Below are 22,797 nucleotides of genomic sequence, written 5' to 3'. Positions count from 1 at the left end.
CCCCCCCCCCTTCTTCGTGCACGTGATACGCGCGCAATGCGTATGTGCGTGCGTACGCGCGCCGGGTGTGGTCCACCGCGCTCGGCTGCATTATGTTTATGTTGTTTACGACATAAGACGACCTCCGCAAATATGTGGCCGGGTCTCGGCGGCGGACGAGTCGCGTGGGTGTGGTCCGCGCGCGCGGCTTCCACCGGCGATTTTTTCCCGGGGATGGATTTTACTGTCCGCGGACGCGTGCATCTTGTTGGAATTCTAAGAGAGGCCGTCTTGCCGGGACATAACACCGGGCGTTCACGAAGGGAAACGGACTCTGGCGAAAGGAGGAGGAGGAGGAGGAGGCGATGACGGCGGTTGCGCCTGACGATTCCCCTTCCTCGCGTGCTCGAGGCACCGCCGATCGCCACTGCGGACGACCGTGATCTCGCGCAGCGGATAAATCACTATTACCGATGAATTGCCGATGTAAATCGAAGTGGAGTACGTTCCGTAAACACGATTGTGATTCGAGACAGTTGTCCATCTGCAGGGTAAAAAATTTTAGAAACGATCCACGGAAATTTCGCGCCACTTTGATACGGAGAAAGTGTTGGAAGAGCGCACAGATATAATGTTAAATTGGCAAATTCACCTTGCTAACGTGTACGTGTATGTTGTATGTCGTATACGTTCACCTCGAATTTTTCAAGGATCCCAACCTCAAGTTCGATCGTTAAGACACCATGTGCGCGGTTGCAACGCGCGAAACTCGCAAGAACGTGCGACGTCAGGACGAGGGAAGCCCGAGCTATCAGTCGTGATGAGGAATATTGTCCCTCTCCTTCTCTCTCTTTCTTTCATCGGACACGTCCGTTGCGCAGTCCGACGAGTCCCACGAGTCGTAGGGGAAATCATCGCGCGCAAGTGATTTATCTTGCTACCGCGCTACCGACCCCCGATGGCCACTAGCGGGGAGCCGTCGAAAATCGCAAATATACGCAGTCATAGTGAGTCATTACCATCGGGCTTCAAGAGCGCGAGACCATAAGTTCTCCCCGCATATTGTTGCGGCGGCAGAAGCGGCGTCGGTGGGAAAAAGGCACCACCGCCGGCCGCGGTGCGTTACTTTGAAGTCACACCGTGAGTCGCGCTGGGTTAAGGAAATAAGAGGTGTCTTGACCTACGGAGCGGCGCGGAGGAGGAGAGAGGAGAGTAGCGAGCGAGTGCGCGAGTAATCGAGTGTTTCTGCCGTGTTCACGGTCCGACCATTATCATCTCTTTCTCTCTCTCTCTCTCTTTCTTTCTTTCTTTCTCTCTCTTCCTACCCTTTTTTCTTCTCTCTTTCTCTCGAGGTTCTTCTCCCGCCGTCCTTGCTGCTCTCTTTGGGCTCAGACACGATGAAAGGGATAAAAAACAAGGAATTAAATATAGAGAATCAGGAGTGAGATATTAGAGGTAAATTTTAGTTTAAAACACAATAAAAGAAACCGAGGGAGGAGATGAAGGCTTCCTGTGAAAAGTAAATGTTTCTTGAAGATAAATGATGAATTAATGACCACATCAGCGGCTTTAAATGTATATCTTATGTTATTAATATTAATAAGAAATATGCAAAGTGAGAAAGGAAGATTATTTTCTTCACAATTATCGATTGATTTGAACTACTCAATAATCGGAAAATGGCAATAAGACCTAAGTACCGATGTTATAGTACTATTAATGTGACATTACGACAAATTACATTTCCCTCACAAACATATACCAAAATATTTTGATATATGCTTGTATGAAACATTTAACCTATCGCAACGTTACGTTGACTGAGAATTTTGACTTTGTTTAAATTTTAATTTCCCTTAATAGTACTATATAGTAACATCGATATTTAGGCTTTTACCGCCGATTATTCATCGTATATCGCGCCAGAGCCGTGTAACTTCCCGTAATACGACTTGCGCCGACTTTCGTTTCTACGTCGATCCGAAAAAGCACAAGACTGGCTGCTATCTTCGTCGCTACCTACGACGAGCACGAACGCCTCGGCAGCTCTCCCACACGACGTGTTGCGTCGTCGCGATATCGCCACGGTGGCTGGTAGCGCGCTGGAAGAGCGGACAGATGGACGGATCCGAGGGTCACCGTCGGCGCCGGGGTATCATCGAACGATCATCGCGCCCACGTAGGGGCCGGCGTAAGCACGGGTCTCCTCCGGTCGCCGGCACACGCGGACGATGACCGGAAGCAACGAGCAGAAACGACCACCTGAAAGGTCACGGCGCCGCCGTTACCTTTCGCGCCTCTCTTCGGCCGGTCTCTCACACGGGATATAGGCGTGTCCTGCGGATTAAGTCGCGAATCGGCCGGCCGCGAAGTGCGCCAAGAACGAGGAAGTCGGGGAGGATCACACCCGGGGAACCTGACGAGCATTTCCTGCGTGAGAATCCTGTATGCTGAAAAATTCGCATCCGGGGTTTCGGCCGGCGAGATTCCTCTGGCCTGACTTATTGTCCGCGTCGATCGCCCCTCTCGAAAGGAGGAGAGGGGGGAGGGAGTATCGTCGTGCTGCGTGACGCTCGCTCGGGATGATAAGTTGACTCTGAAATCGGAATGCCTCGCACTCGCGGAATGTCATTTATGCGCCGTCGATGCGCCGAGTGGCTGGAATCTCCGCGCGCGCGATTGGCGTGAATTACCGACAGTCTCTCTGTTGTTTGAACGTTTCCGACGGAACGTGGGACTTGGCGTTCGATATTGTCGCGGACCTGTTTTTGTCGGGCGAGAAAAACGGGTGCGACGAAAAGAGACGGCAGTGACGAAGAGACAAAGGCAGAAAGAGAGAGAGAGAAAAGAGAAATAAGAGAGCAGCAAGGTCCAAAGCGGAGATCGACGAGAACGGGGGGGAGAGGCGTTGAGGGAGGAGACGTTGGGGTGGAAGTTGCGTTTCCTTATCGTAACGATTCTATTTCTATCGCGTTTATCGCCAGCGCGGCATAAGGAAAAATCGCGGAGGTACCAGTCCGTATCGTTTGAGATCGCGAGCGCGATATCTAACGCGAGGATACCGCACGCCCGCACCCACGCTTTCTTATATTCTCGACTTTTCATCTCGATACCGCCCGCGAGATAACCAGGAGAGGGAATGAGAGATCTTCCCTCGCGAAGCCCGGAATCGAAACGGCCGATCGCGCGCGATACGAGCCTCGTGAAGACGCGATTCCCGCGTGCATTGAAAAGAAAGGAAGGAAGGAGATCCAAAGGCGGGATCAGAAGATGGAACAAAGTTGTGGCGGAGCTCGTTTTTCTTTTTTTCCCCTCGCGAGATTATCGTGATTATATGGGATTCTTGAAATCAGGAGTCGAAGGAATTCGCCGGGAAATTCACCGACGGAATCGTTTTTCCGCCCGGAGGCAGATGACGTGATGACGGCACGCGTGACACGCGGCTGATGACGAAAATATCGACGAGCGAGAATAATTATCCGTTCCGGCGTGACCCGCTCGGCGATCGCGTATTCGAAACCCCCCGTGTTGCTTTTCAGAGAAACAGGATATGCAAATATATATCCGCGGCCGACAGGTTGATCCCCCGCGCCAACCCTTTATGTCATTATAATACTCATCCGAGGCGCGCCTCTGGCCGCGGATACCATACGCGCCGCGCGGGTCCGGGTCATCGCAACCGGCACACCGCCAAGGACGAGGGTCATGTGATTTTATTGTGCCAGGGGAAGGATTCCTGGACGTCTGCGGTCGGCGCCTGGGGAAAAAGAGGTAAAAAAGGCAGGCGAACAATTTCGCCGAACACGACCGCCGTGTCGCGGCGGTAATCAAGGCCGTTCGAGTAAACCGCGATTGAGGAATGCCGCGCCCCGCCGACCGGCGGTCATCCCGGGATCTCCTTTCTAATCCGCGAATTGCGGGAGGAAGTGACGATGATCGATGAATGTCGCCTTTTCGTGTTCCCGGCGGGATATCATTCATTCCCACCTATCGGACGTCGAGATCGATCGCGAAGAAGCGATATATGTCGTGAAATTGCTCAAGTTTTAACAAAATATGTCAGATCAAAGGTGACACGTAAGGATATACAATAAGTGTAACGTACACACAAGTGTACAAGTGTACATAATAATGTGATTTTAATGCTTTTGTTTATTTCAGTGATAATTTCCTACAGATATCACACACGAATGTGTTTCTAGAAACGTCGATCTTCAAACATCTCGAAAAGTAGTTGTTTCGCAATGAAATGCGCAATAATTTCCATAAGACTATCGTATCTAGGTAAAGTGTTGCTGATTTTTTTTCCTCTAATATATATATATATATACATTGATTCCACTTTAGAGAAAAGATTGGGAAGCCGCGAAGGCTCGATATTCCGAATATTTGTACGCTCGAGTCGGTTGTGGAGATACTTCTGCGCTGATCGATTCTAGTTTAACATCGCGTCGCGCACGAATATAACCGTGTATACGGTTTTGCATTGTACGCCTCCTCCCCCCCTCTCCCCCGCCTCCGGCTATGATAATTAATAGTCACCGTGAGCGCGAGAGCGCGCAGGAATTTTTTCCTCGCCGATGCGAGCACGCGGTTTATTAGATACACACAGCTCCGTGGAAGAGGCAATAAGCAGAGTAACATATCGGGGCTCTCTCTCTCTCTCCTCCCCCGGCGCACCGTCAGGAAAATTAAAAGCTTGTTACTTGATCCTGTTTGCTGAACTTATGACATGTATGGCTCTCAGTTCGGTATGCACTTTATTATTAAACGCGCGCAACACGCGTACCCGAAAGGGGAACACGTTTCATACAAAACGGATACCGCGCGCGTAAAAACGAGCCTCGAGATTACCGCGAGCGGACGGCCTTGGTGTCATTCGGACCGGCGTGGCAATTATAATGGCAATGTTACGTTAATAATGAAAACGCGAACTCCTTTTCTCGATCTCCCCCTTCCCTTCCTCTCCTTCCATGAGATCCAACGAAACCGTGTCTCCGGATTCGATTCGCTACCAGCGTTACACGCGTGTGCGCGACGCACCGTGAGACCTCCCTTACAATCAAGTTTATCTTTATTCAACATTTACAATTCTGCTCTCCAAATTTGGGACGGATTATTTCCAATAACAACGTTCTTTCTGTCAAATAATAGAGTCCTCTTGAATGAGACGATAAAATGTTTTCACTGAAACAAATTTTCGTCGAATAAATGGAAACGCTAAATTTCAAGAAATCTTTTTCTCTCTGTGTGTAGCGACGTTAGACACAGATTTGCTATCTTGTGACGAGACACTCGCAAGGTTCAATTTCTGCTAGAGATGTGATCTCGGTAAAAGAGAGAGTTCTCCGAACAAACCGTAGTAGCGAGTAAGCTGAACAAAAGCGCTTCGCCGTCACCCTGGAGAACGTCTTCGGGGGACGGGAGATCGCGACGACCCTTCGCGGCTCACCTTCGCGTGTCCGTCGAACGCCTTTATGCCGATCGAGTGCTCGCCGATTCAATAACGCACGGATAACCGGAACTCTCAGTCTCCGTACGATCTCATTAAGCGCGTCACCGCGTGGCAAATGAAGCTTGGTAAGCCGAGGTCGAGCGTAGCCTCCGGTGCGCGAAACCAGAAAGCCCGGGCTCTCGCGTTACCACCATCGGCGAGATTCCACATCTGCGCGCGATTGGGATCGTCGAACGACCTCCGGTAAATCGAACCAGTTCCGCGCACCCGGAGCTCTCCTTCTCTCTCTTTTTTCTTTTCGTCCTGCGCTCCCATTCAACCTTTCACGCTCTCTAACTACGACTCCCGCCGTAATTGTGCGCGTTATCGCACGCAAAAATCTCCCCTTCTTCGTGCGGATCGTAACGGATAATCATCAAGGGTCCCGTCGGGGTCTCATTGCGAAGGATTAAACATTTCGCCAGCGCCCCGATGACGCTCCTCAATCGCGAGCACGCGGCTGGTCCAACCAATCGCCGGTGCTTTTCAGCAGAAGCAAAATGTTTCTCCAGCCTCTGTGAAAATTTGATACAAAAAGTGCGGATTACATCCGCTCGACTTCTCCCTTCGTTAAGAGGAAGAGGAAAGGGGAAAGAATTTGGAAGCAATTTGGCGATGAATGCTAAGATTTGGTGAATAATTGCCGACCATACATTCGATTACCGCAGCCGAATAATTTAGTTCTACACGTTGCACATATGGTACTGCAATTCCGTGCATATTTTATATATATATATATATATATATATATATATATATGTGTTTAGTACACGGAACGGAATTATTGAATTGCAACAATCGAATGTCAGGTCGACAGATGTTCACCAAATTTCAGCAGTTATTGCCAAATCCTTTTTCCAGTGTTCTGAAAACCTACTTTGACGACATTGACATTCATTAATTTTAACTGATTTGATTCCACAGATTTAATTTTGATTCTACGCTAAAACGGCGAAACAACGAAACATGGAAATTTAATATATCACCGAGATTAGAATAGAAAATTATATTATTAGAATTGGAATTGTGTGCGATCCTATTTTGCTGCCTCAGCTCTTGCTGTGTTATAAAATTAAAGACTTAACGTCGGGCCAAAATTTCGAGTCAGAAAATCGCGAGGACGGTCGAATTCCTACGGCGATCCGTCCGTCCGTCCGTTCGTCTTACGAAGAAAAGCAACGCGTCGGATCCGGTACGCGGTGACTTTCCTCGCTTTACGACTCGCACGAAATTGCCAGGCCGAGGGCGGCGGCGACGATGACGACGGCTGCTGCTGCATGGTGGGCGAGGAAACACGCGGGGATCCAGGATCGATCCGGGATCGACGTATCCCGTCTCAGCGAGCGGATCCGCCTTGTCCTTCGGCGATTCCTCGGGTTCCTGGTTCGAAGACATCCCGCGCGGCTCGCAGCCGCGTATATAAGTCAAAACCAGATCGGGTGCAAGGTGCATAGCCCGGACAGTCCTTCAGCCGGTAAGGAGGTCGGCAGAAACACATCGAGCACGATGCAGGCACTGGTAAGCGTAACTTGCTCTCTCTCTCTCTTCCTCTCTCTCTCTCTCTCTCTCTCAGTCCCTCTTCATCTGCGTCGTTTCCTAAAGAGTCCTCTTGTCCAACGCTCTTTATGAAATTCTCTCTTCGACCGGACTGCGAGAAGCCGTCCTGAGCGAGAAGGGCGGCTTATCGGCGCGAAACGCGCAACACCCACTGCGATAAACGTCTCTCGGTGCTTCGATCGCGACCTCGTGTACTGATACAGGGAAAAGAAGGGGAATTAACATTATTGAATTTAATTTACAATTAAAGATGGGAAATTAATCCTAGCTAGCCACACTTATCTTCGAGTCTTCAGTTCACCACATTCCGGCCCGTGAGACCGGCTCGACTTTTGCTGCTTTGTTATTTTCATTCCGATTAATGTTTTTAAACTTGTAATGGGAATCAGAAATACAGAGTCGGAATAAGACGTTTGCGATGTTAGGTTAAGAATATGATTGAGGCTTAAATTTAACTTATTATCACAAGAAAAAGAGTGTTTTCGGAAAAAAATTCTCAATTGGATTTACAAGCGCGATTTAAGAAAAAATAATGTTCGCTCGTTATAGCGGACTGACTATCTTAAAAAAAAATATAGTACGCCATGTGTGGAAACTAGAAAACCGAAAAACGCGATCCACTGGACCGGGATGTAGCGAGCTAGGGTTGATACAAGAGGAAGAGAAAACAAAAGAGCGCGACTCAACTTTCAAGAGAGAGAGAGAGAGAGAGAGAGAGAGAGAGAGAGAGAGAGAGAGAGAGAATCGTTCGTCGAGTAAAACTCATCGATCTTCGTTCAGGTTGTCGATAATTAAATCGGATAGTTTTCGGTACACGAGACCGCTGTCGAGACGCATGGAATAGTCGTTACTTCAGCCTACTATGTGCACGACGCTCGTAAACGAAGCGCCGGGGTCTTTATTGCAGGTGGTGAATAGCGCGACGGACTCGGTGACGGGGGTGGTGGGCGAACATCCGCGGGAGTGATGTATGAGTGGGCGGCATAATTTATTTGCCGGGGTTGTGCGCGCGCGAGAGACCACTCTCTCTTTCTCTCTTCTCCTCTTTCTCTCTCGCCTCCGCCTCTCTCGGGCTACTCGCGTTTCGTCGAGATATAAAAGTACTGAAAAATAAACGCGTGTAAAATCCGCGGCTCGAGTGCGCGACCGCAGCGCGTTTTACGGCGACGTAGCCTCCGCTGAATGGCACTCTGCTTATTCGGCGCACCACCGGCTACCTAGAGAGAGAGAGAGAGAGAGAGAGAGAGAGAGAGAGAATCCCCTCCGTTGTTTTTCACCGCGACGTAACTTTTCCCCCCGCTGGTCTTACGGGATACGGCGGTTTTACAGCTGCTTGCTTAGCGTTTATAGTGGCTTAAATCGTTAGATATTGTAGACAACGCGCCGTCCGCCGTTTCCGAAGTAAAGTTATTCATTCGAGCGCGAAGGAGAGGCGCATCGCGTGAGTCCTGCTCCTTGTTTGCGTTCGTAAACTAATAATAACGCGATTCTGTGGTTCTCGGGGATTTTTCGCATCGCCAATTCGAACGAAGATTCCGATTTCGATGTTATATTTCTCAACGTTTGAGTCCAATCACGCTGTTCGATTATTTAACTCTCTTATCCCCGAATGTATCTCTAATGGTGTATTTTTAATGAGGATTATTTCAGTTTTTAATAGTAACTTATTGGGACATTGATTGATCTATTGGTAAGAATTATGATATAACTTACTATTGTTCGGGCGACAATATTAATAACGATCAACACTGATTAATATAAACTAACGGCAGGTTTTGAATTTACCCGGGACACGCGTGTCGCCACACAGTAGTGTGAAAGAGATAAATTCATGAGATTTATTTGGCGTCATACATTTTTTGTGATTCCGGGAGAAAATTTTACATATATATATTGTATAATATAAGGCGTATAATAATAATATAACACATAATCATATGTAAAATATGCCCATGTATAAAAATATATAATTATATATAATCATATACAATTATGTATTTTTATATACGAACATATCCGATATTCAATTATACTATGATAAATATTTCCATCCGGAATGAAAGAAATCGCCCTCGTATCAGGAAAAGCTGATCATCTTTTCGTGATGCTCGAATCTGCGAATAAATCTATTAAACTGTAGAGCAGTTTCGTGGTCCAAGACAGACTTTTTTTTTTAACTTTTTCTTAAAAAAGCTTGCACGCGTCTGACGATAAGGGAACGTTTTGTTCGCGCGTCAGCGCGGGACGGTTTGAAACGAAAATCCCGATCAGACCGGTCGGCTTCTTCTCGCGCGGTTCGGCGATTGCGCTCCATCACTTCTCCCTGCGAACGGCCTGTCGCCGCTTCTTCAGGCCTTATTGGATCGTAAAGAGAGGTTGAATCTCCCGAGTGGCTCATGCAAGTATAAAACTTACCCCGTCCCACGTGTGAGCCGGCTGCAAGTGCCGGCGTTGCGCCTCACACCGCCGATACCGGGCGTAAAATTCGTCTCGCCGACCATTCACCTCTCTCGTGCCTCTCGTTCGGAAAGGGACTCTCGCGAAAATTCCCGTCATGATAATTCTCGCGAAGGCTTCGCGAAGGGACCGACAAATCGCGTGTCCATAACGAGCGTTCCGATAGTTAGACGTGTCTGGATATTTCTTCTTCTTTCTTTTTCTTTATGAAAAGTGGCTGGCCTGGTTTGTCCAGTGCGTTTTATCCAGATTCTAACTTGAGAGATCCTACCGTGAGCATTCGCGACGTGAAACAAATTCGATGAACGCCGGCGAGTTCGGAGCTTCTTCCAGTAATCCCCGATTAAGATAAGATTGGAAACAACATCGCGGAATGACGGGGAGAAGGCGGTCGTTAACGGCTTCCGTGTTCCCGAGAGAGAGAGAGAGAGAGAGAGAGAGAGAGAGAGAGAGAGAGAGAGAGGATAAAAATCTTATACTCCGCAGATTCCAGTTTTCGCGATCCTCAGCGTGGCGGCGGCCGCGCCGTTGACCCTGCTGCCCTACGCCTATCTCGCGGATCCGCTTCCGGTGTACCAACAGTCGCAGGACACGCGAAACGGGGTGCACGCGTACAGCTACGCCGGCGGGCCGTCCGCCAAGGAGGAAGTGCGGGGCCTCGACGGGGTCACGCGCGGGTCCTACAGCTACGTCGACGCACACGGAATCCTGCAATCCGTCTTCTACGTCGCGGACGAGAGCGGCTTCCGCGTAGCCGCGACAAACCTGCCGACCGACGGCGATCTGCCGACGGAGACCGGCGAGGTCCTCTTAGCCAAGAACGCCCACCTGGAGGAGCACGCGAGAGCCGCGCAGGAAGCGGCGAAGGAGGAGCGTTCGAGCCGCAGGAAGCGCAGCGCCGAGGCACCATCGCCGGCCGATCGAGATAATCTCCCGACGGAAGAAAAGCCGCGTTCCCAGGAAGAAGACCAAGCCGGCCAGCCAGCGAAGCCGGCGACTTCCCAGGAACTGCCGGCGAAGTCGGCGAGGAAAGCCGAGACCATCGTTGCGCCCGTTTACGGCCTCCTGGAGCCGGCGCTGATCCCGAGACTGAGCGCCGTCGCAGCGACGTCTCAGCAGTCTCAGAGTCGCGTCGACGTTCACAGCGACGACATCCGGCTGAAGGCTGTTCAACCGACGGTCGGGCTGCTCACCGAGCCCGTGTACGAGACGGTGATCCTTCCCGGCCAAGCGCCGTTGGCGAGCTCGCATCAGAGTTGGTTCCAGGTGCACAGCGCTCTTCTTCGCGCCGAGGCACCGGCTGAAAAAGCTGCCGAGGGTCCGGAAACGACGGCACGACCGATGACAGCAGCGTCGTCGCAGGTCAGCAGCAGCCCACCTGCTGTGAAGTATCAACTGGAGACGCTGCCGTTGGTGGCTACCTTGTCGGGCTACAACGAGAATCGCATTCAGCTTCACAAGAACCTCGGACTGGAGGGCGCCGATCGCAAGGACGCCGTGAAGATCGACGCCGCACCGTTGACGATAGTCGGCACGACGGTCGCTGCGATCCCGGTCGTCGCCAGGGAGGCTCTCCCGCTTGTCACCGCGGTCTCCAGCCAGAGCAGGACTCAGATCCATCGTAACGCCAAGCTCGAGCTGGCTCTGCCGCTCGTGAGCGAGCCGACTCATCTGTACCTGGCGACTCCCTACGTGCGAGCGTTCGCTAACTGGCCGATCCTGGCGGCGCCCATCGCCCAGTCCTCCCATCAACGCGACCAGATACACTTGAACGAGAAGATCGAGGTGACCAAGTGAAGAGCAGTCGGTCCCGTCCAGCCTCGTGGAGGCCGCTCGACTCCCTCCGGTTTTCGCATATATTTATTCTCACGATATTTCCCGACGAATTTTCTCGTTTTTTTTTTTTTTACTGTGTAGGATTTATCTTCGAATAATCGTGCGGACGCGAATTGGTAATCGGTAGACTTCGCTTGTCTTGCTGCGAGAAGCGGAAATTAATGTCGGACGACGAACGTCAAAACTGCGAGAGCCAAATATTCGATGTCGATTCACTCCGTTTCAGAAGTTCCGTTCGAAATCGTGATCGTCGAGGGTGAGCTTGCCCTCCCCTGAAACGAAACACCCCGGCAGGAATTCTCCCTTACTTCGAAGGATCTTCGAAGGATCGAGACGAAGGTTTTATGCGGATCGGTCACTATTGTATTGCTCAAAGAACTGGGATAAGGCATTTTTTAAGCGTTTTCGGCGGAGAAGCTCCGCGAGTTCGAGACGCACGGCAGTGTAGCTGTTCGTGGTAGCTCGCTTTTAACAATGCGGACATCATCATTATTACTCGTCCTCGCCTGTTTATTCACAGCGACTTCTTTTGTAACGCACGCTCCCTCGTTACGAACGCCTTAACATTCCTGTGTGTCAAATTATTGTACGATTTATTAAAAGATGAAAGAAAAAGCATACGCAAAGTATCAATTGCGCACAATATGATATGTCCACCACCTTTCTTTGTCACGCGCAGTGGACATTGGACCGTTGACTCGGACTTTGAATGCCTCTCTCTTCGCTCGCGGAGGACACACCAAGTGTCCGATAGTGTCAATCCGCTCGGGGATTTAAATTGAGCCGTCCGGCTGTCCGGTTGCGCGAAGAATAGCGATCGGTTCTTGAAGGCCGGCAATCGGCCCCTCGCGTTTATTCAAATCTTCGCGGACATCGTTGAGGGAACAAGAGAGAGAGAGAGAGAGAGAGAAAGAGAAAGGAATCCGCGAATCATCGCGAATCCGAGTCGCGACTTTAATTATCCACGTTGGCTTTTAATTCCTGGCTGCCTTCGCGGACGTGCCGCGGGAATTTACATCACAATCCCGGGTGGTATTCTCTCTCTCTTTCTCTCTCTCTCTCTCTCTCTCTCTGTCATTAGCCGGCCGGTCGATTTGTCGCCGTCGCGTCTTGGCCGGACGAAGACTCGGAGGGGCAGAAACTCGCGCGACCTTGACACTTCGGATTCTTACCCGTCGCGAATATATTACGACGTTAAACTGCCCCCCCCCCCCTTCGCTTCGGATATCGCGTGTCCGCGAGTAACGAGAAGATTAACGGGGATCTCGAATCCGCGCGTCCCACCCATGTCCCATTACGTACGTCCTCAGGAAAGGAGGATTTTTCGGAGTCGCGTGTCTCGCTGGAGGAAGAGGAGGAAGAAGCGTCTCCACATAGAACGGAATGTTTGCTGTTATTATTATTATTATTTTTATTTATTATTAGTTTGTTATTATTATTGAAAATTTCTCTTATCGTACAGGTTGAAGTCGATGATTATCACCACCTTCCGGATATCTTCGAGAAGCAAAAATATTTCCATCAACGACCGGGTGTCCGACTTTATCCGATGCTGGATAAAGATGGAGGGGTTTTACATTTACAAAAGTGTTCGAGATTTATATAGTAAATAGTTTCATTGCTTCATATAGCTTGTATATTGGCGAAACAAGAGTTTCTCATTAGTTGGTAAACAGGAGAATACGCGAGAGAGCGCGCGAAGATTACACCGCTGGCATGGGAGGCGTCGTCCGGACGAAGAAGAAGTCTTCACTTTTATCATCGAGGTGGAAGGTGGTGAACTCGTGAACATGCGCGCGCTCGCCGAAGGACACTCGCGGATTAGAGCGCGGGGCGCGGGGAGAGGCCATCGGAGGAAGGTCGGTGAACGCGATCGCGCATAATCCGCTGAGGAACAGCATCCGCTGGTGGACGCGGAGGAAATCCGGCGGTAACGTGCTCGCGTAAGATCCCGCGTCGTCGAACGCTCGCGCGGAGGAGAGAGAGAGCGAAAGAGAAAGAGAGAGAGAGAGGGACTTCTCCTTACAGGACCCTCCTTCGAACCCGTTTTCTCTTGTCGAGAGACCTGTGCGCGCGTTATTATTTTCGCGAGTGTTCGGCGCACACACATGTACGCGTGCATGTGCGTGGGCACGCATAACGGATGGCTCGCAGAAGACGCCGTTGAAACGCTTCGTACATTATGCCGGATCGACGCATTACGGCCACGTAGTAACCAGTAATATTCCTTTATTGTCGAACCCTGGGCCGCCCTTCGCGTATTAGCCTTAATAAAAGGCCGTATAAATTCCCGACGCTTTTTTCAACGCGCGCGCGTCCGCTCGCGTATTCTATCTCTCTCTCTTTCTCTCTTCCACACGGTAAACGCGAAATAATAATGGTCACCGTAAATCACTCGCGGTACCAATATTTCTATCGGTGGCCGGGCACAAGGAGATAAATGTAGCGCAATGCGCGACGCAAGGAGAGAGAGAGAGAGAGAGAAAGAGAGAAAGAGAGAGAGAGAGAAATAGATAGATAAATAAATACAGAGAGAGAGAAAGAGAGAGAGAGAGAGAGAGAGAGAGAAGAAAAAGGATCGAATCGCCATAAACCCTCGCCGGGCACTTTGTCTCTCGGGATATCATATTGTCCCATCGTGCAGGAAACGGAGCGACACTTGAATCAGTTTCGCTGCCGTCTCGAAACACCGTCGATCGATCGATCGCGCGCGCGCAATAAATAAGATATATTAGATTCACGAGATGTACAGCGATATTCTTGAAAAATGCGTTTTTCGGGGTGGCGTGCGATAAACGACGAGTAACGTTCGATTTTTCCTCCTCATCCCCACCCCTCTTCTCGAAAGAAATAGAGGAAACCAGCTTTTGCCCAAGTGACGCGGGTAGACGACTTATTATTTTAAATTCGAGCGAAAAAGACAAAGAGAGAGAGAGAGATTCATGTTCAAACAATTATTTTTCTCCCTTTCGGTCGGTCAACACGAAAAAGGATGAAAGAAATCATCATCATCACCCTCCATTTCTGGCGCGATATGTTCGACGATCGAGACGACTCGCGCGTATCGCGCGGGAAAATCAGTCCTCGTCCCTCGTGCGCAACGGGACGCCAGCCCGTGGTGGTGTTGTTCGTGATAGGACACACGAAGGTGTGCCAGGACGAACGGAGGAGGAAGGCGGGCAGGACGATTCGCGCTCGCGATAATAGAAACGTCCAGAGCAAACGCGCTTCGCTCTGTACGTACGTACCCGGGCGTTGGTATCCCCGTGCGCCGATAAAAGCCGCGCATACGTTAGCTCGCGCGCGCCCGCGCTCGGGCCCCGCAGATGGTCCGTGCCCGATAAAGTCCGGCGGATAATGATTTCCGAGACGTTCGCCCCGGGGCATATATAGCGGCCCCTTCGATTATTCGCACTTCGCGTCACGCGAACGTGCGATAGCGCCCGATGTTTACGCCCGAGATTACGTTTCCGCGTGCGTTCACCGAAATAGACGCGCGCGCCCCTCGATGGTCGTATAAACTCCGCGTCCCTCCCGGCCGAAGACTAGACGCGCAAAGCGGCGGTAAGCGCTCGGACGCGGTCCGAATTTAGAGACGCCGAGTTAGGAAACACCGGAGCTGGAAACGCGTGAGAGACACGCTCGTCCCGAGTGCCCTCTCGGGTGGCGAGTCGATTGGGACGAAGGTGAGAGACGATTTTCCGTCTCGATTCCCAGCTGAAGCTGCGATATTCTTCGCAACACTTGAAGGGAGTCCAATGTAATGACGAAAGTTAATGATCGAGGTGGCTGATGGAGATGGATGGATCGTAATGTAGGGAAACGTTTACTTATTTATTATTAACGGGACTTATTGTTAACAGGGACACCCTTCGGTGTAGACGAAAGAGAGTCTGAGTCGGATGTTTGTTTTTCATCATTCAAGCGGACATGTGTGTATGTGTGAGACATTTGTGTGCGTGTGTGTGGCAAAACGTCGCGCGGAAACAGCGGGCCGAGAAGAAGGTACGTTTCTATCCTCGCGTTGCAATTTCTGCGAAGCGAGCCTACGATACGTCGGAGATATGAGAAAATTAATCTTACCCGAGCGCCTCCCTCGCCCCGGACAATCTCACGTCACGATCTGCTCTGTGTGTGCGCGCGTGTGTGTGTGATCCACTTCGGCTTATCTGCGGCATGAAAATTTCACGGATCCCCCGGTTATCTCCGCTCCGCGTAAGAGTAATTATATACCCTCGGATCACAGATTTCGGCGATTTCGCCGGTACTTCGCGCCGAGGGGATGTGAATGATACGTGCAACAATAGCCCGACGTGCGATAACACACACCACGCACGAATCGCACAGGTGTAACGACAAATATATACACACTTTGTTTTGTTTTTGCGCTCGCCGCCCGCGGCGATCAACCCCGCGCGAGAAACGTGAGAAGGGTGGGAACGCCGGGGCGGGTTGAGCGGGAAGCGCGGAGAGAGAGAGAGAGAGGGGGAGAGATACTCGTCTCACGCACTAATGCGCCAGAATACGGCTTATTAAAGCAAAGATCGATCTTAATTGATCGCGGCCGTGTGTAGCTCAGCCAGCACGCGCAACCTTGCGGCGCTTATTGTTGCGCGCGTTAAGGCAAGTTCTCTCTCTCTCTCTCGTGGGAGGGCGAGCCGATAAAAGCGGAGTAGCACCGGTGCCCGGTGCAATCAGCAAATGGAATCGTTAGTTAGTCCTCTCGTAATCTTCGATCGGACGTTAGTTCCTCCTTGTAGTACACGCTCGCGGCGAACGATCGTGATTCACGATCGCGTCGTGCACTCCGCGAGCCCGGCGAGCGAGCGCGCTGTTTATCACCGGCAGCCCCGCGCCCGACTAATTAGCATATTATTTATCGGCCTTTTATAATTGCCCCGCGCGAATTTCCGACGCGAAAATAACGGCGCGATTTATATCGGGAGCCTAATTTAATTTCGCCCGGCGCGACGAACCACCTGCGTGTGTCGATGCGCGTTCCCAAGAGCGAGCGACTCGGCGATGGTTATCGCCGGCGTGATATTACATATCGATTTTTACGCGCGACTATGTTGCGCTCTCGGGCTCTTAGCGACGAGCGTTTCAGCTCCCCTCGGCGATACGACGTAAATCGAGTCGAGATTTCGGTTTTATGTTCAGTATATAATTTCGCAACACAGGAGGAAATAAGACAGTAAAACTGGTTTGACTCTAATGATTTAACTCACTTCTGTTTCGGCCTTGTAATTTGCCTTCAATTTCTCTTTCTGTTGTTTTTAACGTCGAAATAGATCGCTTTGAATATGATCATGTGAATCTAATAATCGAAATATCGAGAGCATTTATGGCTTGAAGCGTTCAAAATATTCCTCTCGGGTCTTCGGCGATGAACGTTTCAGTTCCCATGACGGCACGATATGATCCGAGTCCGTAATTTTAGCCCTGCGTTTAATCTTGAATTTCGCAACGCAGGAAGATAGTGAAATAGGTCACATTCTAACGATTTAATTTACTCCTACTTTGACCGTGATATATTTGCTTTTTTTTCGCTGTATTCAACATCAAAACAGGTTGCTTCGAATATTCATGTGAATTTAATAGTCGGAATATCGAAAGCTTTTATAGCTTCGAAGTAGCGTTCAAATTGAATATGTGGAATTAAAAGTCGAAGGAAGTTAACAAGTGTCAGCGTCGTCAAAATAGGTTTTTATTGGTTTATAGCAAAATAGGCAAAATTCGATTGATACAATTCACTCTTATTTTGGCGTTAATGATATCTGAAATTTTCGTTTCTGCTGTTTTCAGCGTCAAAATAGGTTGTTTTGAATATTCCTGTGATTGATTTAATAGTTGAAAGCAAGAGAATATTTTCGCTTTGAAAAATTGTGCAAACACCTGATCACCGGGGGACGGCCTCGCGTGGGCGAGTTGCACGGAGATACTCGCGATTCGCGGGGCGAGTTATTCAAACCACGGCTGTCGGTCTGTCGGGGAAAGATTTTACGGACCGTGCTCGTAAATCAGGTTGTTCCTGGCAACGGCCTTTACTGACGCAAGCGGGCGACAAGGCGAATGTGTGCGCGGCGAAACGTAGGACCTATTTGTATTCGCTGTCGTTGCCGCGCGCTTCACCCGAATCAAAACTGACGTTGCCGTCTTGCCGGTGCGAGCAGTGGTGCCTGGACCAATGGGGGGCGAGATCCGCTTGGAAAATATTATTTTTTGTAATATTACTAGTAGTGGACATACAACCGTCTATTAATATTCCAGAAATATTATTTAATATTAAATAATATTACTTGATATTCAATAATATTACGCGCTTATGGGGAAGGTCACCGAAAGACACGAATTTCCGGTCGACGGCCGTCGCTTTGTTCCGCCGGTCGGAAAAGTTGCGCGGCGAAAAAATTGCTGATTTTCCGGCGACGACGAGAAATCGCGAGGACTGCCGAGAAGCGAAGCCTCCTGTTAGGCACCACTGCGACGTCAGCGAATTTCTCAGCTCCGATTCTCGAGACGAGATAGGAAGGTAGGCGAGAAAAATTCGCGTGCTCCGTAAAAGGCGACGCCGAATATCTTACAGACGTATCCCGCGCGCGCGAATGTGGGAATAACATTGCGAGAGATAGATAGGTGGAGAGGGAGAAAGAGAGAGAGGGAGAGGGAGAATACAAGAGCGAGAGAGATACATTGTAAACCGGGTGCACCGGCGTGCCGTCGTATCAAATTTGTGACAGTCTGCAAAAAAGGTCGCCCGCAGCGAATCGGCGGTGGGGAGGGCAGGTTCTTTCACCTGTCGAGGGGAGTTGTTCGGAACTGCAGGAACGAAGCTTAACGCTTCGTCATCGGGAAATGTAATTAGTTCGCGAAACGAAACGGGCGAAACGTAAGCGACGGCTCTCGTAAGTGGTTATGTTGTGTACACAAAGCTATATACTCGAAGTTTGCCCGCCGCCGCCGCCGCCGAGATTTATCTCTCTCTCTCTCTCTCTCTCTCTCTCTCTCAAAAATCGCCCGCCGGAGATGGAATTACCGTCGCGAAATGGTCCGCCGCAGAGATGGAATCGCCGCGCATCGAACATCGCGGGGAACAAACGCGACGGAATAAGCGCGTTAACGAAATCTCCCTGTTCCCCTTCCCCTCCGTGCGATTCGCCCCCCCCCCCGTGATTTTCCACACTTCTTTCTTTTCCGACTTCCTCCCTGTGGCGGCCGCCTCTCCTCGCGTGCGGTTTTTCTCCCGGATTTATGAAGCGGAAGGCAATATCGCGTGTCATTGTGTGAAGAAGGGAGCAAAAAAAGAAAAATTGTGCCATCGGCCGCGCTCCGGCCGGCGATTAAAGAAAACGCGGTCGCCCCGCCGCTTCTTTCCGCATCGGCCGCCGTGCAGTCCCGGCGAGCGTTCTCGCGGTTTCGGCCGGCAACAATCTCGCCTCGATCGACCGCTGCTGCGCCATATTACGTCACGAGCTGTTATTTACGCGACGCTTTTACGGCCCGGCGCAATTTTGCGAGTTGCAAATTTTTCTTTACGATCCGTCCGGCCGCCGTCGATTCGGCCAACCGGTCGGCGCCGCGCGAATATCGGCAGTCGTGTTCGCGACTAATGGAGGAAAAGCGCCAAAATCGCAGTAAATTAAGTAGAAATTAAATCAGCTTCTAGCCGGTAATTCTTTAACCAACTAGTTTCCGATCAGTTTCCCCCTAACACTTTTCCACTCGGGGTATTGCCGGGGTTTGCATCCGCGCCAGTAAATTTTAACATTACGCCTTCGACCAGGCTTTAAAGCCCGAAAAACAAGATGGCATGTCAGAGAGTTGGATGTGTCTTTTTTTTCTCAACATACGTCGCGACTCACAACGACGACGAGCGGCTGAAACAAGAGGAGGCGGGAGGGAAAAAAAGACAAGGGTTAGGGCGTTAAAGGATCAGCTCGCTCGCTCTCTCGGCGCGGTTATACCGGCAGGAGAGTTTTACGAGCGGTGTACAGGTCGGCGTAATAAAGACGTCGCGCGGCCGTCGAGTTTGTTCGCGCAATACGTTCGAGCAACGTTCGCGAAGGCGGGGCGGAGACGCGGGTATCGTCGAGCGATGGCGCGCAATTAGGCTGCGGGAGAACTCCGTGGCGGCGATTAGCGCGATGCGGTAGTTGCTTCGGCATTGAAGTCGTCGCCGGGGTTCTCGACGGCGGAGAAGTTACGCCGACAGCGAGAACATTCCCCCGGCTCACGGCGACACCGCGAGCGGTCCCGCGAATTCCGAGACCGTGAGAGAGGCCGCACGAGACGCCGTGCGTTCCTTCGAATGGGTATCGAAGAGGGATAATAATAACTGACGATTACGCATCGATTTAATGAGTCTTTAAGGGGAAGGGGGACAGAGAGAGAGAGAGGGTTGAAACAGCGTCCGTTTGAAAAAACAATCGCGGCGAAAGTCGAGGTAAGCCCGCGGTCCTCCGGCAAATAGGAACAAATGCGAACGCAATTAACCGGACGGCCGGGATGAAACGATACCGACGGCAAAATAAGGCGTGAGGGGGAAAGGGAGGGAGTGCGGGGGGTTGGCGTCTTCAGGAAAGACAGCGTGCAGGACGTAGGCCGCGGGGCTCGAGCGGGTCTCGCCGATTCGCATAAATAACGGCCGGCCTGCGAATTTACGGCCGGCTCGCTTAATCCGGCGAGATGTAAGGGAACGATATGGGAGCGTAACGAGTTCATCAATTCCAACGGAATTACTCACGTTGCTCGCGCAACAAGTCGCCGATGAGAGGATTCTTTCTTCAGCCGGCGCGCCGACCACGTGGGCGGCGTTGCGTTGGTTTTGACATTGGCACTAAACGGAGCTCCCCTTCCTCCTTTTCCCCCTCGCTCTCTCTCTCTCTCTCTCCTTCTCCATCTCACATTAAATGGCACTCGTAGAGCCGACTATCTAACCGCGCATACGTGCGGCTCCGATGCGCAATGCAATGCGTTGAGAATGCAAGGAGAAGGCACCGGACAGACGGTGGTGATCCTAAATCAAGCCCTCCCCCTCCCCCGAAGCGAAAACAATGGTAATCATCAATTCAGCCGACACACACGGAGCGGGAGGAATCCGATACCAACGGTGCGCACGGTTGCTCTCTGCCTCGGGGTATTAAAATTAGTACAACTTTTTGTTGCGAGGCGCACACAAGAGTCGGATGTCCCGGATACGTGAAACTTCACGTGCGATTACAGGTTCGACGAAACTCGGCTCTGAGGAAAGATTTTTCTTCGATCCGCATTCAATTCCTCTCGCCGGATTTCGCGCCTGGATGTGCGAAATGCCTGCATATCGTTTGTAAGTGTACGATTGTTTCAATTTCTCTCTCTCTCTCTCTCTCTCTCTCTCTCTCTCTCGAGATTCATAATTCAATACAAAATTCATATTTTCATGTATAAGCAAGAATATGTAATCTTACATGAAGATAAATTTACGCGAAAAGATTCTATACAGTTCCATGAAAAATAATATTAAAAGTAAATAATACTAAAGCCGCTAAAGATATATCCTTGTTTTCCCTAACATTTTTCTACCGGGGGTTCGGATCGCTCCGATTTAAGGGTGACGACGATTCATCACGACAGGGCGGATGCGCCGATCGCCCTGGGGATTCATCTCTCGGCGTGCCCTATGACTTGGTTGCGCAACGTCCGTGTATTCGCATCGGTGCATGCACACGATACCGCTCTCTCTTCCGTCGCCCATTACGGTGCCCTTGCGATGTCATTTCGCCGACGCGGATAATCTCGCACGTGCGCTCTCGTCGTTTTCGCGTCGCGACGTGGCGCGCGGTGGCTTATTACGGTATATCGTCCGCGCGATCGTCCTGTAAGTATATATATATACATATATATATATATACGCGGAACAAACCGGCATTAATGCGGTTTTAGCGGTAGTAAATGGAAATTGCACGCGATGGTCCGCATAAATTACGCGAGACTCTTTGATTACGAGCGTAATGAGGTATTAACCGTACGACAATAACAAACTAGCCGAGCTTACCTTAACGGCTTAGTCATTAGCGGCGATATCGCGTGATTTCAATAGAATTGTGTTCAAGCGCGATATATCGGTATCGCCTTCTGGGCGGGAGAGTACATTTCGCAATTTGTGCCGGGGATTTGCGGGGGCAAGTGATTGAAGTGATCATTGATGAGACAATTGGATTTTAATTGATTCGCTCGCTCCCGCGGAGCGCGCCGAGTCGTCTTCCCGGCGAGTCCGAAATTTTCTGACTCTCTGCGTGAACCCGGCAAGTCCCGTCGAACTTGAAGGGCCCGTGAAAAATGCCGGGATGTAACGTCGTCACGCGAGCTGTCGGCTGCGTTTAGCCGGGGGAAACAGCTTTGAAGCGGTTGTAAAATCTGATCGGTGTGTATTTTTAATCTCTTGAATTTAATCGGTTGAATCTAAAAGTTGTACGTCAGGTTCAGATTCACGATTCAATTTTACGACAGTATGCAAAGCTGCTTCCCCGCCGAACGCGGCCACTGTCTCTTACCTTGGCGCAGCAAACGCTCGTTTACCGTCACGTTTTTCCACGTCGAAGAAGAATCCGCGTCGTTCAAGCTCGTTCAAGAGTCACTTAATATATTCGATTATATTTCAAAATATATTATGTACTATATTTAGCTGATATTTTTTAATATTTTAGGGCAATGTATAGGCTAATGTAATGCAAATGTTGGCCGATATTCATAGTTGTAAATTATTTGCGATCCTTGAGAGATTAATTAACCTCTGATTTGAGAGTATAATTAATTACATGTTCGTATTCATGGAACCATTATTCGGCTGTTTGGATTTCCGTTTAGTAATATTTCTTGTTGTATGAAATAATATAACAAGGTACCGACACAGATTAACGAATGATCGCGGATTCATGAAGCTACAATTACTCGTTAAACGATGACGCATCATAAGTGCCGGTCTAAATTCCGACGCGGTTGCTTCTTTTCTCCTGCGAGTTCGTCAAATGTCCGTCGGAAACAGAAATTCCCGCGTAACAAATGATCAGACGTATCTGGAAAATATATAACTTGTCACTGCCTATACGTTCTGATGTCCTGCGTCCTTTCGCATCCTGGTTCTGTCCCGTCGTGGCAGTTCTGACACTCGCGCAGATACGATTCGATCGAAATTACACGTGTTAAATAACGTGACGCCGGTGAGAGTGAGATTGAGCATCGCGTTGATTAACACGCGGTTCTTTCCGATTGAATCGTGTCTATGCTGATTTACGAGCAGGATGTTAAATCGGGAAGCCGGGATGCGAGCAGCAATACATCATTTATTTCCAGATATACAGATATTTATTTCCAATGCTAATGAAGGAAATGTACCGTAAAAAGATAACGGAGAAATATAATTTGTTGTTTTATTCACCCATTAATCATATATCTGTCCACATTAATTCTTATTGGATTATTCTACATTTGCTTAT

General features: G+C 50.0%; 1 protein-coding gene across 1 annotated transcript; it reads left to right on the top strand.

The window, feature by feature from the left end:
* Nucleotides 1-6,271: 6,271 nt before the first annotated feature.
* LOC106750277 lies at nucleotides 6,272-11,941 on the top strand. Its single transcript, XM_014630494.1, has 2 exons — nucleotides 6,272-6,991; nucleotides 9,974-11,941. The coding sequence occupies exons 1-2, from the start codon at nucleotides 6,731-6,733 to the stop codon at nucleotides 11,282-11,284; spliced, it is 1,572 nt and encodes a 523-aa protein (XP_014485980.1). The 5' UTR covers nucleotides 6,272-6,730; the 3' UTR covers nucleotides 11,285-11,941.
* Nucleotides 11,942-22,797: the final 10,856 nt, after the last annotated feature.

Source organism: Dinoponera quadriceps, unplaced genomic scaffold (genome assembly GCF_001313825.1).
Source record: "Dinoponera quadriceps isolate SergipeBrazil2010 unplaced genomic scaffold, ASM131382v1 scaffold3676, whole genome shotgun sequence".
Classification (NCBI taxonomy): domain Eukaryota; kingdom Metazoa; phylum Arthropoda; class Insecta; order Hymenoptera; family Formicidae; genus Dinoponera; species Dinoponera quadriceps.
This window is presented reverse-complemented; position numbering and strand designations above follow the sequence as displayed.